Source organism: Accipiter gentilis, chromosome 24, assembly GCF_929443795.1.
Source record: "Accipiter gentilis chromosome 24, bAccGen1.1, whole genome shotgun sequence".
Classification (NCBI taxonomy): Eukaryota; Metazoa; Chordata; class Aves; order Accipitriformes; family Accipitridae; genus Astur; species Astur gentilis.
Window position 1 is genome coordinate 14,693,959 of NC_064903.1, and position 17,552 is coordinate 14,711,510.

Sequence of the window (17,552 nt, forward strand, 5' to 3'; positions counted from 1 at the left end):
CTCCCGCTGAGGAGGATGAAGCAGCAGAAAATAACGTGTGATGAACTGACCATAAACCCCATTCCCTGTCCCCCTGTGCCGCTGGGGGGTTGGTAGATAATCCGGGAGTGAAGTTGTGCCCGGGAAGTAGGGAGGGGTGGAGGGCAGGTGTTCTGAGATTTGGTTTTATTTCTCATTACCCTACTCTGGTTGACTGGTAATAAATTGAGTTACCCCAAGTTGAGTCTGTTTTGCCCATCATGGTAATTGGTGAGTGATCTCTCCTGTCCTTATCTCGACCCCCAAGCTCTATGTTATATTTTCTCTCCCCTGTCCAGCTGAGGAGGGGGAGTGATAGAACGGCTTTGGTGGGCACCTGGTGTCCAGCCAGAGTCAACCCGCCACAGTGTCTGTGTCCTGCATGGATTTTGCTTTCAGCAAAGCTGAATGCTCTGCGCAATGTGGCCCCAAAACAGGTGTGCTACGATGGGCCATGTTAGGAGATTCCTCCTTACCTCCATGTCTTGTAGTGCTCAGGCTGCTCTCTGTAAAGCACTTTGGAGCATGGGGGCTGTGGGGCTGTGTTTCTGCTCTGCTGTCTGGCCCTGGGCCTTTCAGGGTACTGGCATGTTTCTAAAACCTTCTGCCCCTTCTCTTCCTCAGACCTCAACAGCAACGGGTTCATCTGCGACTATGAGTTGCATGAGCTCTTCAAGGAAGCCAACCTGCCTCTCCCCGGATACAAAGTGAGAGAGATCATCCAGAAACTCATGATTGACAGTGACAAGAATAAAGATGGGAAGATTAGTTTTGAAGAGTTTGTCTATGTAAGTGGTATTTCTGAATTTCCAGTAGCATGGGGGACCCCTTTTAGACAAAGCTAAGGAAGGGGGTAGAAGAGGTTGAACCTGGCTTCTCGGCCACTTACCCTAATCCTAGTTTTCTTTCTACAAACTGATCACTTTTGAGGACTTGTCATGTGAAAATCAGTTCTTTGTACAGATCTCTGCATATGACCAGTCTTTTGTGCTGTCACTGCCAGCCTTTAGATTTGGACAGAGGGGAAACATGTTGGTTTTTAAACAAAAACCAAAAAGAATCCACATGCTTTTCTTATATGAAAACTTTGTTGGAGGCCAAAAGACCATTTCCACATGAGGTGACAACTGGAAAAAAAGACTTCCAGTTCTCCACGCTTGCAGTATTGACTGGAAGCTACTCAGTTTTTCCAGGCACATAGATGAATGCTTGTTTTCCCAGTGAAGCAGTATAATTTCCTTTCTCAATTTAATGGGACTACAGGTATTTGCTAAAGATTTGAGAGGGCATTTCAAGACACACTTGGAGACTAGTTCTTGATGTTGATCTAGGAAAATTCAGATCCGTTTGTTGCCTTAAAAGGGAAGAACAGAAGGAAGGAGATAGGAGAAGCTGGAGGATGGGTCCAACCCTCAGTTTTTACTGTAGAAATAGGTCAGAATTTTTTTTTTTTTTACTTTTACGAAAGCACAACACTAATTCAGAGATACTGGTTCAATATAGATCCCTTCATCCTTTTTATACTCTGATGACTGACTGCGGAAAGAGTAATAAAAGTATTTGCAGTACATTGGGGGAGCTGTTTTCATGTCAACTATTTTTCTTGATATTTCTTAATTTATCTTCACCTTCTGTTCCTTAATTGTTTTCAGACCCTCTGAACTTTTGAGTTCGGAGTCAACTAGTAAGTTGGAGTTTGTTTGCAGTTTGTGAACACTTGCATGCTGGGTGCATGTTTCAGCTGTTGGTTTGAGCTGGTCCGTAACTCTAACTTTGCACTAGGAAAGAAGAAATAAATCTCTTCTGTCACATTTGAATGGTACCAATGATCAAGTAAACATGAAATGTCTTACAGGCAGCTAAGCTATACAGTAGAAGCAATGGTTAGTTGTAGGATTTTTACAAACAGAACTGTTGCTGTTTTTTAACTCTGAGCACTTTTGCTGGGGTTTATGATACAAAGGGTGACATGAACTGACTTGAAGTTGGGGCCAGTCACTTAGTGGTACCTCAATATTAAAGCACATATTTTCGAAGAGGGTATGCAATACCGGTAATTAGTCCAACAATTTTTAAAATAAATAAATCTGGATCAAAATCCTTAAGTTTAAAACCAAGCAACCAACCAGAAAACCCAAAACTTTTTGGCTCCTGAGTCTTCGCTCAGCTCTAGCTGATCGCTGGGGTGAGCAAAACCTCTGCGTGCCATCAGGAGATGGTTTAACTGCACTGGCATCGTCATCTTGACTCTCCACCTCCCCTTTGTTTACGGGACGGGGAAGGCAAGGTGTGACAGCCAGCAGGCTGGCCCTGCAGTGACACCTCTGCAGCCAGGTGGGCAAGTTCCCTCCTCTCTTTTTAACAGAAGCACTTTGTTCTGCTGTTCTTTACAGTGCTGTTTCATTGCCTTTTTCTGGTTATGTTTCTGTATACGTTTCTTTTGTGTTTTCAGCGTGGTTGAAACTAATTTTGTTAAGTTTTGAGGGAGTTACAGTAGGCTTTCAAGCCATCAAATGTATTTTTTTCTAATAGTTGCTCAGTGCTGTAGGACCTCAGGGCCACTGATAGTAATATACAACCTGTACAAATGGCACGTGTAATCTTTCTGTGCTAAAGCTTCTCTTCTGCCCTCAAACATGAGGGTGTTTTGTCAGCCCAAGCCTGCTGTTGGGGAAGGGGGAATCCTTATCTGGAGCGCACGTTGTTACACATTATTGCAGATTTGACTGTTACACACTTAAAAAGAATTGTTTCTGGACTTGTGGACAAAGTGTTTTGTGTGAACTAAAGTCACAGTCACATGAGCATCTGGCTTACACAGAAAGGTTAAAATTGCACAACAGCTTTATCAACTTTGGTCCTGCGGAAACTGCTGCATGTGTACCTGCCCTCAGACTGCAAAGGTTTCACTTTTTTTTCTTGTGGTGTCTTGAAATCTACTTGAGAAAGTAAATGTATGCGAGGTGCTTCATGCCTAGTGCTTCTGTTTCAACAGGCACTTGCAATATGTGTTTGAGAGAGTGGGACGACTCTCTGCCCACTATCCATGTTAAATTTAATACCTCTACACCCTTGATGGGTCCTTCACATTTGCTGATTTTACTACAAGGTTTGCTTTAAAGTCGAGAAGAAATAGCTGCTTCTGTGGTCCTTTCATTTTATGAAGTTTTTCTTGTCTAACAGAGCACTTTAAATTGTAGATTTTCCAAGAGGTGAAAAGCAGCGATATTGCTAAAACATTCAGAAAAGCAATTAACAGGAAGGAAGGAATCTGTGCGATCGGGGGGACCTCGGAGCTCTCCAGTGAGGGGACGCAGCACTCGTACTCAGGTAATGCTCTGCCTTTCAGCTCCTCTCTTGGGTGAGTGGAGGCCGTATGCCAAAAATAGTACATTTCTGCTGCCCTGCTGTGTGCTATGCTTTTGTTTTCCGATAGCTGAGTGATCTCACGTCAAGGTGAGAGCAGGGCAGAATTAGAGGGTAATGCAACATAATTAGCAGTGTGTAGATTAATTGTGTGCTTATTTGTTTTAACTGTGCTTGCTGTTGAAGTCCTTGTGCCACACTTGAATATAATAAAGTTGTTGAGTAACGAGTAAGTAACAGGAATATTCTGGTAATTGGAAGTGAAAGTCATATTTCTTTAAACTTTGTGTGACTAATAAAATAGTGTGGTAATGCTAGTGGGGCTTTTATCTGCCTGGGTTATTGTACACTGATTCTTTTGGGAAAATCTTTGCTTTGTTATGAAAAACCTGTATTAAATTTACAATTGGTTATCTTAGAGGAAGAAAAATATGCCTTTGTAAACTGGATAAACAAAGCCCTGGAAAATGATCCCGACTGTAGGCACGTTATTCCAATGAACCCAAATACAGATGACCTGTTCAAAGCTGTGGGAGATGGGATTGTGCTATGGTAAGTCATGATGGCTTCTGAATTAAAAAATAAAAAATAAAAAAAAATCACCAAAATAAATTCCCAAAACTGTAGTTAGGGGATTTTTCATCCTATTCTAGGCTGTTTTTTTGACTAGTATGTGTGCGTAATGCTTTGACGTATAAAAAGGGCCTCAGTCACCCAGGCTTTCGTTGTCATTGTGTGATGCTTCAGCTTTGATGCCAACTTCACAAGCTGGTATTTTTGTCTAGTGTTTTTGCTTGGGCTTGAGACTGAGTTTGCTGATGGGGAGAAGGTGCCTTGCAGGAGCAGAAGTTGTCCTGGTGCGAACTCAGCCTGATGCTAGGTAGCTTGGGGGAAGGCAGATGTGTTAAATAGCCATTTTCTTGGATGTTTAGACAGATGGTAACCTCTGTGGGAATGTTAGTGACCTTATTAATTAACCCGAAAATGGATTTTCTGGGAATCCTCTTGTTGCTTTTGGTAATAGCTGCACAAGTTAGTAATTTATTTTGCTGCACACTGAAAACAGAAGGCACCCAGGGCTGCTAAACACCAGCCACCTTCTATGTATGGGATTTCTTTTGGTTTTGTGTTTTTGGTTTGTTTTTTAAATGTAAGTGAATTAATATAGCGGAGAACTGGATCAGCCTGGAATTTCAGTCACTCTATAAATACACAAAAGATGTTTAGTGGGCTGTCCATTGCCTTTCATTTGTTTTCTTTTTTTTTTTTTTTTTCCTTTAGCTTGCAATTTTTTTTTGTTTTTTATTACCCCAGTTTCAAGTAATTCAGGTCTTCAGGTGAAGACTGAACTGAGTAGGAAGTAGCTTATAAAATAAAGTAAAAACTTGCCATGTTTTCTGTTGACTAAAAGTTCATTGCGCTTGTGTGCTCCCCACTGAGCTCTCAAAATGTTTTTGCTTTTTTCGGGCAGTTTTTTCTTGCCAGCAGTAGTACACCTTTACAATAGGAGGAAGCGTGTTGTCTTACTAGCATCTGCAGTGGATGTCAACAGAGCAGCGAGTCTTCGCTAGTTCAGTGACTGTGCTGTGAATAATTCATGTGCTCTTTTTGCTACAGTAGCTGAGATCAGTAGTGGCCAGTAACTTGTTTAAGGTTTCAGGCTTAGCTATTAGTTACAAATACATTCTTGATAACGTAAATATTAACTTCTGATTTACACAACCTTGATTTTAAAAAAAGTACACAAAACCAAACAGGAAAAAGGAATTGTACTGTGGTGAGTATTGTAACAGTGCATTGAGTTTTATTGAGATTAAATACTAAATGTTGTTGAAATATTATTGTTTTTCCTCCTACCAGCAAAATGATCAATCTTTCTGTTCCGGACACAATTGATGAAAGAGCAATTAACAAGAAGAAACTCACACCGTTCATAATTCAGGTATAATACATTTCTGTATTTTTGCTGAAATTCATATTCAGATAGAATTAATGAAAACAGCACGGTGGCTTGAGGCATTATTGTGGAACTCTGGAAAGGAGCAGGTTTTATAACTTGCATTTAATTATTAAAGGCAGTTTTGTACTGTGCATAGTTGACAGTGCTGTGAATACAGTTCAAAAGACAAAAATGCTAACTTAATGACAAAATGGGTAAAATGGCTGAAATGCTGTGCGCACCTGATATGGCTGTGGTGATTATATACGGCGCTGTCTTTTTAAAACAATATGCTTATTGACGTTGTCTATGAATCATTTCGTAGTACAACAGGTTGTTTTTGCGAGGATGCCTCTGCGTGTGTGTGAGTATAACTTAACACTTCTCTAGCCTTATTCTTGTTGACACCTCTAGTTGCAACTCAGAGGCTGAAACTAAATACCAGAGGCTGAAATTAAACCCTGGTGCTTAGTTCAGTTCTTATTGATTCAGCCTGCTGCCACCACAGCTCCGTTAAAACTTCAGCCGGAGAGTGGCTGGGAGCGTTTCCTCCAAGCTGCTGCTGTGGGAGCAAGGACAAGGGGGAAATCTCCACTTCACTGGGGCTGGATGAAAGGCAAAGCAGCATCTCCCCTGGCTGTGTCTCACTCACCTGTGCTGTTCGCAGGAGAACCTGAACCTGGCATTGAATTCTGCATCCGCCATCGGGTGTCATGTTGTCAATATTGGTGCAGAGGACTTGAGAGAAGGGAAACCCCACCTGGTCCTTGGGCTTCTTTGGCAGATCATTAAGATTGGCTTGTTTGCCGACATCGAGCTTAGCAGAAATGAAGGTAAGCGAAACTAAGTGATTACTTTTAAAGCATGAACATGGCGTTGCTTGTGCTGTCAGCTCCAGCCCCGTCGGTGCTTCTTCCCTCCCCTCCTCTCTGCTGAAAAGGGGGGTACTCGTCTTCGGGTTCATCAGGGCATGCGCCAAGCTGAGTGCTCTCCAGCCTGTTTATAGCTGTGAAGCGGGTTCAGGCCGGGTGGGTTGTGCCATCCTGGTAATGTGTGTTGGCCTTGGAGAACTGGCTGAACACAAGTCTAAGTCAAGATGCATCTTGGTTCAGGCCTTGTGGTGAGAATGAGTGTGTTGTTTCGTGATGCCTCAGGCTGGGCAGGCTCTCCCGGTGTGCTTCGGCCAAAGGTATGTAACGGTGTTGGGAGGTGGCAAAAGCTGCTTGCATCCTTTTCAGATAATAGTCAACTGCACATCTCCTCAAAAAAAGAAAAAAAAAAAAAGAAAAAATGGATTCAGCCCTTTGAGAATATGCTCGCAATGACTTGGTTCTCCTAAAATCCTCCTTACTACTGTCAGTGGTGCAGCTGAGCTCTCACTTCATTCTTGGCAGTGCTCTCCCCTTGTGCTTGCTTGGTCCTGCATGAAATTTAAAATTTTCAAGTCATTCAAAGAGCTCTGTTATTTGTGCATGGGCTATTGGAGCACCCAGATGGATGGAGGGGCTTCAGTGTCTTTTATTTAAATTTCTCAATTGTGAAGTTGTAACATTGTTTGGCTTGGATTGAAAATTCATGGCAAGGGAAGCAGTGGCCAGCTGAAAGGGTGCTTATTTTGGCTTCTCTGGCTTTTTTTAACAGTGCATATGAAACTGCTTGGAAGCACTTTTTAATTGAGATAAAAGTACATTTACATTTAGCTTACTGTCATCAGCTTAAAAGGCTGCACATAAAATCCAGAGAATTTTGTGATACAAGAAAATGGAAAATACTTTTTGCACAGTTTTCTAGATCATTCATAGTCTTCTCTGTGTAACAACTAACTCAGGAAGACTCCACTAATACCCAGATTATTTTGACTTAATCAGTAGTTGGTATTGTCCTGCCCTTCTTCCCCTGAAATATTGCTGCAGCTCTAATTCTGGCATGCAGGTTTGGCTCTTGAAAACTCCTTCCTTCCCCTCACAAGTGTTTTTCTTCTAGCACTGGCTGCCTTACTTCGTGATGGTGAAAATCTGGAGGACCTTATGAAACTATCCCCAGAAGAGCTGCTCCTACGATGGGCCAACTTCCACTTGGAAAACGCAGGCTGGCACAAAATCAATAACTTCAGCTCAGATATCAAGGTACTGAGAGCTCTCCTGGCCTGCACGTGCCTGGGAAAAGGTTGGGAGCCAGTCAGGGCCGTGTTTGCATGTGTAAATGAAGCCCTCCATCTGCGGACAGGACCTTGCTTAGCCTTAATACACTGAGCGGGCTTAACAGGGGTTTTATGGATGGTGTATTTAAGGTACCGCAGTGCTGTTCTCTCTTGCCATGAGGTTGAGTCCAGTGTTGAACTGTCTGAATGTTTCCTCCAGTGCTAGTGGGATCCTGCGGCAAAGCTGTTTCATGTTTTAATTGAGTAGGAAACTGATATTACTCATGTGTTTTCAAATGTTCTTAATCCATCTTTTTTGATGGAAATAATTTTTCAATGGCATGCAGCTCACTCAGGGTGAAATGCTTAACTGCATCCCTGGAGAGTGTGACTTCCACACACTCTTGGCAGGTGATGGCATTTAATCCAAAATGTAATGGGCTGGAGAGAGGAGGGGAAACAAGACCTGTTATTCTCTACACTGGGCTGAGAAGAAATGGGATTGGGGAGTCTTACAGCTGTTTTTCAGATGTGAGGGGGTGGCTGTCTTCTCTCAGCACTAGTGAGAAATGGAGGATGGTGGCTCCTGGTCAGTGTAGGGTTTTTGGACACTGGTTTCAGCAGGTTTCTGGAGTTAATTCACACGGCCAGCAGTTTCCAGGAGGAGAAAGAGGACCGAAGTGGATTCCAGGTTAAAGGACTGTTGGGGTGGAAAAAAAAGAATTGACAAATGAGGTGCATGGGGAGCTCAGAGCTACCTTGTGTGCGTGCATGCGTGCACACACACAGTCACTCTTATTTACAACTTCAAAATTACTTAACAGCTTTGCTGATAGCTGTTGGCTTGTCTGGTGCAACCCATAGGCTGCCAGGATATGCTTGAGGTCCTTCTTAGTGCTGAGGACTAAAAGGACTTGTAGTTGATAATTAATTACTGCAGCTATTTGCTCCTCCTGGTTTGTGACTATCCCTGGCCTCTCTCCTTTAAGTTATTCTACCTAATGGGCAGGCACAGGAGAAGATATTCAGACTTCTTATAATCAGCTTTTTGCTTGGACTTTGTCTTTGCTAAGCCATTCTCATTGTTGCTGTGGCAGTAGGAAGGGCTGCCTTGGGGCGTCTGGTGTGGGGGCCGTGAGAGTGAGCAGCACGGGGTCACTGCCTCCTCCAGCCATTGGAGAGGAGGCTGTGACACTAGAGCTTGCAGCAAAGGTACCTTTCAAACAGTTAAACCCCATAATTTTAATCTTAAATATTTCTAACCTTTTCTCTTTCTGTTTTCTTTTCTGCTGCCTGGATTTCTGCCATTATGCTCTCTTTTAAGCTTACAGATTTTGGTAATTCAGTAAAGGTACATAAGCCAATTATGCACAGTGACTTGTTAAAGATGAACCTGAAATGAATTGTTACGGTGTATTCACTGTTGTGCGGGAAACCTGAATTTTCTTTTTCATCCATTTCAGGATTCCAGAGCTTATTTCCACCTCCTCAATCAAATTGCACCTAAAGGGCAGAAAGAAGGAGAGCCTCTGATCGATATTAACATGTCGGGTTTCAATGTAAGTATTCAGGCTGTTGTGTCCTCATGCTGTACAATTATGCTGCACCTGTACCCTATAATTGCCCAGTGACATTTAGGTAACCTGGTATCTTAATTTCTAGGGCATGTAAAGTGTCAGTGGGCATGTGTGCACCTTGAGTATGTGCTTAAATGAGCGGTTGTTGCAGGCCTGATCACTACCCACCTATTAACATACGTGATTGAGATCAGTTGTGGTTTTGCTCTATTTAGGAGCATGCTGACTTCTGCTTTTGAACCACCAAGTTCAAAAAGCATAAAAGTTAGAAAGCATATAAACTTGGAAAGCACCATGCTAGGAAAACTACCAAGACAAACCAGGACTATTACATACAGAGCAGCAGGAATTAGTGTGCATGTTTCATCTCTTTCTTTGATTAGCAACTCATGCTAGTGGGTGGAGTTGTGACATTGCCCCAGGTAGCATCAGAAACTTCCCATCTGCTTTGTAGCCCGATCTCTTCCATGACAGCTCTTGTCCATTGCATCCCTGGCAGGAAAAGGATGACTTGCGGAGAGCAGAGTACATGCTTCAGCAGGCAGATCGGCTGGGCTGCCGGCAGTTCGTCACACCAGCTGATGTGGTCAGTGGCAACCCCAAACTGAACCTGGCCTTCGTTGCCAACCTGTTCAACAAGTACCCAGCGCTTACCAAGCCTGAAAACCAGGACATCGACTGGACCCTACTAGAAGGTGATGGCCGTATCAGTCACAAAATTAGCAGGAGGGAGATATCTAAAGTAAACACTTGTGTCACAAGAGGCTGTGCCCAGTGGAGGTATCTCCATTGAAGTAACACCTATTATTTGAGGCTTCAGTGCTGCAGTGGTTGTTTACTCATTTGTGGCAGATGAGAAGGGTACTTGACAGCCTGTTCAGCTTTCTGACCCTGATGTGGAGCCTGAACCTGTAGGAGCACTGCCAGCAGCCTGTTAAGTCCCCATGCCAGGACTGGGAATTTGGTTTTGCCGTTTCCTGCAACAGGCAGGGGCAGCTCAGTAATGCAATGAGATGTTCATGGAAGCACTAATTCTTGGCAGAACTGGGATTAGGGCTTTGGCTGCCTGGCTCCCAGACAGCAGTTAGCTAATACCCGTGTGAAAGACCTTCCTGCTACTTTTTCTTGTAGAAAGTGCAAAAGTCATGTTCTTCTAAGGCCCAGAGAAATCAAACTGATATCCAAAACTAGATATCAGGGCAACCCTCTTCCTTTGAAAAAAATTATGGCAGAAAAAAAATACCCTTTTTCTGCTCGAAAACCTAACTGATAAGCTGTGCTGCTCAAAGCTCCCTGCCTTGCAAGGTGGAAAACCCTGCGCAGCTTTGAGCTTGCAGAAGTTGCATGAATCTGTTTTCTCTCATGTAGGAGAGACGCGTGAGGAACGGACCTTCCGCAACTGGATGAACTCCCTTGGTGTGAACCCCCATGTAAATCACCTCTACGGGTAAGCGTTAGACTCTTGGGAGAGACCCAACTAGATCAGACTAGAGATGTGCCCATACCAGTGTGCTGCTGCCCACAATGCTGAGCAAAGAGCTTGAGAAAGGGTGATGTAGAGAGCGGGAGATGCTCACTGTACCCTCCCTGCAGTCTGTAGCTTAGGGATTTCTGAGGCAGCACTTGGCACACCAGCAATTGGCTTTAAGGACTGAAGACAGTTTGTTTTATTTTCCTCTATCTTGTGTAAATGGGTACCCTGAGATCTCAGTACGTTTATATATGCTTGAGCAACTGCATTAGAGCAACTGGAACTAAATTCCTTGTCACCTGATTTTAGGGCTTAACTAAGACATCATAGTTAAGAGGCAAGATACTCTGGGTCCCTGTAGTCAGTGGAAAGAGGTGGCTACCTTTGGATTTTATATAGCAAAATTCTTCCCTGGATCTGTTGATGACTACCATGCTAAAACCTGCTTCAGCTTAGTAGCTAGCTGATGTTAAGCATAGAGCATTTCTGCTGCCCTGAAAACTACAAAATGTTTTGAATTTTTTTCTTTTTAGGGTTGTTGAAATTGCAGCAACCTGTAGGGTGGTAATTATTCATAGTGTGACAAAGAGTGCATTAAAATCTTGAAACATTGGGCTTAATCAATGTTTTCCACTTTAGCGATCTCCAAGATGCACTGGTAATACTACAATTATATGAAAAGATCAAAGTTCCTGTTGACTGGAATAAGGTTAATAAGCCTCCGTACCCTAAGCTTGGAGCAAATATGAAAAAGGTAAGCATTTCAAAAGACTTTAAAAGAAGCCATGGACACTAACAATTCCTATTTGAGGCATTCAGTCAAGTGAATCTATTTGTGAGTGATTTTCTGTTTAAACTCTTTTCCTGTGTAGCTAGAAAACTGTAACTATGCTGTAGACTTGGGAAAGCATCCAGCTAAATTCTCCCTGGTTGGCATTGGAGGACAGGATCTGAATGACGGAAACCCAACGCTGACACTAGCCTTAGTCTGGCAGTTGATGAGAAGGTAGGACCCGTCTCAAACATGTAAAACTTGTGAATGGAGTACAGAGTTTGGGAACTTTTTTGCTGGGAGAGCACTGCAGCAATGGAACAGGTCACTGAGAAGGATTGTAAAACCTCTGTCCTCGGGGGTGGGGGGGTTCTGAGACACAGCTGGACAAAACTGTGGCAGAGCTGATCCTTCTGCACATAGGAGGCTGGAGCAGAGACCTCCAGAGAATGTGCTGGTGGATCTGTGAACATCCTGCTGACCAGGATCACCTCTATCTCACCTGCTCAAGTCTGACCCACATGCAGAAACCCTAAGCAAGAACATTTACACAACTTTTATGTTCTAACTTTTAATTGGAAATTGAGAGAGAAACAATACAGGGCTGCTTTATAACCCCCTTCTGCATAGGAATGGGGGGAAGGAGAAATGTAATATCAGATGAAGTTGATCATCCTTTTTCTTATCTATTTCTGAAGAATTCTAAGGTGATGCAAGTATATAATATATATGTGTAAAATAGCAGCATGGTAGCTCCTTATTTGGCATTAGAGGTCAGAATGCTAACTCATGAGCTGATCCACACCTTTCAAGTAATGTGTTACCCCTACGGAGAAAATGGTCAAGGGTGAAACAGTTTAACAATGTCCTGAGCTCAGGCACTTTTGTGAACTCCTATTAAAGGACTTGAAAGGCTAGAAAGACTAAATGCTTTTACAGAAATCACACTTCAGATAAGATATATGATTCTTTTTTGCTAAGCAAGTTTAAAAAAAAAAAAACAACAAAACCCAAGCTGTGATTATGTGAAGGCTTTCCAAGCTGCCATGGGCTCACATTGCATCCTGGCTGCATGCTCAACAGGGCTTTGCCCAGACTCTGTGCCTAATCTTGTTCTCTCTGCTGGTTCTCAGGTACACGCTGAATGTCCTTGAGGACCTGGGTGATGGTCAGAAAGCTAATGATGACATTATAGTCAGCTGGGTAAACCAGACCCTGAAAGAAGCTGGCAAGTCCACATCCATCCAGAACTTCAAGGTGCAGGTTCCCCTCTTGCATCCAAAAGGAGAGCGGTGCTCAAAAATTATTTCCTTGGCTGGAGGAACAGCAGGGGCATCTTAGAAAGGGGTTTAAACAGGACAGTCTGTGCTGGGAACAAAGTGGCTTCAAGCTACCAGAAAGAAGACATTTTAGGACCGCCCATGGTGGGGAATAGCAGTGGGGCAAGAGAGCTGATGGGGTAGCAGAGGAGGGGAGGGTGGTTGGGCTCTGGGGCAGAGGCGGAGGCTGAGATGCTGGCAAGCACAGGGGCTGAAGCTGGCAAGCATTCATAGGTGAATGTTGTCCCTTGGGGTCTGGTCAGTGGGGCAGACCTACTGCCTGCACATCAGTTACTGCTTCATATTTTCAGAGCACCTGCTGTAAATTGGAGTAGTGATCTTGTACTATTACCAAAGGTGAAGCAGCAGTTTGGTTTTCCCTGTCGTCCAGCTGCGAATAATCACTAACACTGCTGCTTTGAAATGGCTTGTTTAAAGCTTGTTTTGTTGCACGTTGCAGAGGAGTTGAATTGAGGTGAGAAGTATGCTTTAAGGATTAGACATTCATCTTTCCTTGTCTGTCCCTGTGTTCTCTAGGACAAGACTATCAGCACAAGCTTGGCAGTTGTGGATTTAATTGATGCTATACAGCCTGGTTGTATCAACTATGACCTTGTAAAGACGGGTCATCTATCAGAAGATGACAAACAAAATAATGCTAAGTAAGTTTGCTATGTCAAAAGCTGTTTTGCATTGAAAGAGTGCACCTTCTATGCGCTGGCCTTAAGCTGCAAGTGTTTTTACCGCAGTTTATTGCTGTGGTTTTCAATCCCTTTTAGACAGGCAGCACTTCTTGAAATCTGATTGCTGTCCTTGCCTGTAACGCTGGAGGGAGTAGTTGGCTGGACTCTTGCTTATTGAGAGAAACACAGAACAGCCCAAGCAGTTCTTAGCAATGATATTCTGTTTCTCACCTGTTTGTTCAGGCACGTGAAGTGCTCAGCCAGTGGCTGAGGGTTTCGAAACTGAGCCCTTGTATGTCTCATGTCTTGTTGAATCATCATAGGTTGTCAAGTTTAGAGTATGCCTATTAAAACATGCCTTTGAAATGTGTATTCTGCGACTATTCCATGGTGGCAGAATGACAGCAAAGTTTCTTGCAGATAATAGTCTCGCTTAATTATTCTTAAAGAGCAAACAGAAGGGGAAATGTAAATGTTAACTGATTAATCCTTGGTTATACATGCTATCTATTAGCCCTAACAAATATTAATTACAATTTTTTTTGACTGTTGGTAAAGCAGGCTTGACATTCAAAGGTCAATTGGCGCATTAAAGGCGCTTTCCTCTACTGTGGAAAAGGAATGCAGCAAAAAATCAAAAAACCATATATAAAACAAACAGATGTGGTGTGATTGGACTGTTGTACATATTAAATCTTAATAAAGAGTATAAGTGAAATTGTGTTGGATAGGGCAGGAGCTGACTTGTCATTTGTTGGTAGCAGTCTCAGTGCTCACCCACTCATCTTTCCATGGTGAATAGGTATGCTGTGTCCATGGCAAGAAGAATTGGTGCCAGAGTTTATGCTCTTCCGGAAGATCTTGTGGAGGTGAAACCGAAGATGGTCATGACCGTGTTTGCCTGCTTGATGGGCAGAGGAATGAAGCGAGTATAAACGGGTTGATACATGTAAAGGAAAAAAAAATAACAAAAACCGAAACGCAACAAAATCCCAACCTGCCACCCTGGGTGCATGAGTAGCAGATCAGCTGTGACCACGTTGAAATGCTGTTGGCCTAGGAACTATTGAAGTTCAAAGGACTTTGTTTTGCTTTGCAAGACAAACTCTTATCAAAATTCTCAGGGAGAGGAGTTTTAACCAACAGACGTGCTCTTTTCCCAAAGGAAAGTTTAACTTACCAAGTGCTCATAGAAATGCATTCATAACAGACCTGCATCTAGCAATACTGCTCTGGAGCTGTTTTTCACTCCATTATTTCTCAGATACTTGGTGCGTGTTTTTCTTACCCCTGAGAGCTATAAGGTGGTTGGTATGAGTTGTAATGGACAAAAAAAAAAAAAAGTAATTTCTATCTGCAATCCAGGTTAATTTCTGTCATACAGTCCAAGCATATTCTAGGTTTGACCACTTCCTTAACTTCGCAAATAAAGCTACAGTACAAGTTGGGACCTGCAGGCCAGCTCGCAATGCTAAATGAGAAATGTGTAATTAGGAAGATGGATCTTCCTCTGGTATTCTTTGTACATGGTGCTTTTTTTAATACATCTAACTATTTTGATTACTTTACCAATAAAGCATGGCAGTTTTTTCTCTTGCTGCTTATAAAAAGGGGTTTTTTTTGTTTGGTTTTTTTTTTTGTTTTTTTTTTTTTTTTTAAAGTTATATATGAGAATACCACCATCCTTGGACCTCTCACAGTAATGTATAATATCATGTTGCTGATGGCACGGTTAGACCCGAGAATGGAAGTGAATGCATTTTTGTATGCATCTTGGTTCAGTTCTGTGCACCTAGAAAATAATTTTTACAAAAATCTGCATGAAAACTATAACTTTTTTATTTAAAATGCTGTTGGATATAAAACCATACTACATTGTGGGGAGGTTTGTGCAGGGAAGAGGCAAATGTTATAAACAGCAGGGTTCAAAAAACTGAGCAGCAAGTGTGCTGGAACATAAAACTATTTTTACAGATAAAAGGAAGCGTTGTCGCCAAAGAAGGAAGATGCTGTATCCATAGGATTTAATATTATCTTGCTTTGGCAAGCTGTTTGCTATATTTTGAGATCGTATTGCTATTCCAAGCTATTCAAAGTGATGTAATATGGTGGCAAAGCATTAGTTGAAATAAAAACATTTAAATACATGCTTCTCTCCTTATTTACACAGACCCAGCATGGCAGGCTGTCCTCAGTTGCTTTTAGTTTTGCTTTGGTTGATGTTTTTGGTTTGCGCCAGATCCGTTGATCTGTCTGTAAGATACCCTAGAATCAGGGTGTGCTTGAGGAGCTCTTGTTTTTTAGAAAGGGCACTGGCAGCGCAGTTATTCTCAACCTGTGTTTTAGCAAAGCTTTGCCTTTATGGTAGCTTCTGTAAAACCTTGCTCTTGAAGTCTTGTGTGCCCAAAGATGATGCCTGCAGGTGTAAGGGAAGAGCCCCCTTAGGGCAAAACCCGGAGGAGGAAGCAAAGTTGTTCCCTGTGTCAGGGACTTGCCATCCAGGCTCTTTTCCAGAAACCACAGGTCTAGGGGTATAGTGGCAGCTGACATGAGTCTGGCATGATTTGAGTCTTGGGGGGCTGTGGTCGGAGAGGGGGTGTCCAGCACCCACTGGTTGTTGGGGGCGGATTTCCCTACTTGCTGTGTCCAGCAAGTCTGGATCAGGGCTGTGGGTGCTGGAGGGATGTGGTGTTCCCAATGCACCAATTCCTTCGCTGGTGCAACCCCTGGGTGAGAGCCTGGGTGTCTGGTGAGCTTTGCCAAAACAGCGGCCTGACAGTGCAGAAGTCCCCAGAACCACCAGTGGCTTTCATGAAAATCAAGAAAAATTTGTGTGAGGCTGGTGTCATGTAAACAACCTTCTTTGACCTTATCTGGATGTCCCCCTCCTCACCTGTCTGGAATGATTTTTTTAATATTTTTTTTTCAGTGGTGAAAACAGGTAGGTGTGTTTTGTGCAAGAGGCGTGTTGCGGCTTGTCTGCTGATGGAATGGGGATGAGTTTGTGGATTAACCCAGATTGCAGGTTGGTGCCCGGCCTTCTCTTTGGGCATCATCTTGGGCAAACAAGGTGGCACAGCTGTGGGCTTAAGCCACTTCAGAACTCCCGCAAGCCAAATGCTTGGGGAAGTGTGGGAGCCCAACTACCACTATGTCATTCCCCACCCCATGCTCCAAACTATCCTCTGGTGTAAAGGTGCTGGTGTGAGGGAGCTCTGTTCAAGTGCTATGTTGTCAGTGCTCCCGAACCATGTGCGTGATTGTGTCCTCACTTTTCTTTTTAAAGCAAGGAGGGGAAAAAAAAAAAACCCCAAACCCAAGCCCCTCTTACTGTGACCTTGTCCTCCATGAGGCCGCTGCAGAAGCAGATACTGCTGGAAAGCGATTTCTGTTGAAGCAGACGTTCCATAGATCATCTGGAGCCCGCGGTAAGAATCACATGGCTTCCCTTTGTTACCCCCTTCGGGTTTTTCAGGTGTGTAATCCTATTAGCGAGATTATTTGAGACCCGCGAGGCTCCGCCGTGGATGAGTCCCCGGTGGCGCGGGTGATGCGCTGCAAACACGCGTGTCCTGCGGCAGAAGCTCCCACCCCACGAGAGCTGTTCTCGGCAGCCAGATGTGCGGGTCCCCTGGGCGGCCGCAGACCCTGGACGTGTCCCCAGCGCAGGAGCGATGGAGAGAAGCCTGGGGCTGGGCTGCCATCCAGGGGCAAGCGCCCGGTACTGCAGCCGGCTGTGCCCGCAGGGCGAGGGGTCCCGGGCCGGGAGCGGTCCCCCCGGGCCGGGCCGGGCCGGGTCCCCCCCTGAACCGGGCTGTGGGGTCACCTGCTCAGGGTCGGGAGGCCAGGAGAGCGCAGGGAGCAGTCTGGAGCGTGGAGGACGGGGAGTCGCTAATGCCTGAAAACGTGGAGGGCCGTGATGTTTTGGGAATCGCAAGTTTGGGACGGGAGAGCGTAGAGATGCGGCTTCTTGGAGAAACTTTTGAGTTTAGCGCTTGAAAGGTTATCTATTTATCTACGTACCTCGCTTAGTTTGAAAGCGGTGGTTGGAGTGAGATGCCGCCTCCTTCTTGGCCCCTCTCCTCTGGTCAGAAATCTTCCTGCGCCCCTCCTGCAGCTGGTGCTTCTGGGCTGCAATGCCACATACGCGGCATTTTTCCAAATCTTTAACGGCCAGGTGCAAATCTGCTATTAGGTGCTGGCCCTTCAAAGCGTGTTGAGAGGTTGGTGCTGCTGGGAGCCCCATTAAAAGCAAAGGAAGAACAAG

The 17,552-nt window shown here is 44.0% G+C and overlaps 1 protein-coding gene across 4 annotated transcripts in view; it reads left to right on the plus strand.

The window, feature by feature from the left end:
- PLS3 (plastin 3) overlaps nt 1-15,432 on the plus strand; it is a 55,503-nt gene extending 40,071 nt beyond the window's left edge. For all 4 annotated transcript variants that reach the window (XM_049827530.1, XM_049827532.1, XM_049827531.1 and 1 more), the window contains exons 3-16: nt 643-806; nt 3,219-3,348; nt 3,804-3,936; nt 5,245-5,326; nt 5,991-6,156; nt 7,307-7,449; nt 8,927-9,022; nt 9,540-9,735; nt 10,409-10,487; nt 11,151-11,265; nt 11,384-11,517; nt 12,417-12,540; nt 13,140-13,264; nt 14,088-15,432. In XM_049827530.1, coding sequence (XP_049683487.1) covers nt 643-806; nt 3,219-3,348; nt 3,804-3,936; nt 5,245-5,326; nt 5,991-6,156; nt 7,307-7,449; nt 8,927-9,022; nt 9,540-9,735; nt 10,409-10,487; nt 11,151-11,265; nt 11,384-11,517; nt 12,417-12,540; nt 13,140-13,264; nt 14,088-14,220 — 1,820 coding nt within the window. In that variant the 3' untranslated portion in view covers nt 14,221-15,432. The remainder of the gene's footprint in view (nt 1-642; nt 807-3,218; nt 3,349-3,803; nt 3,937-5,244; nt 5,327-5,990; nt 6,157-7,306; nt 7,450-8,926; nt 9,023-9,539; nt 9,736-10,408; nt 10,488-11,150; nt 11,266-11,383; nt 11,518-12,416; nt 12,541-13,139; nt 13,265-14,087) is intronic.
- The last annotated feature ends 2,120 nt before the right edge of the window (nt 15,433-17,552 follow it).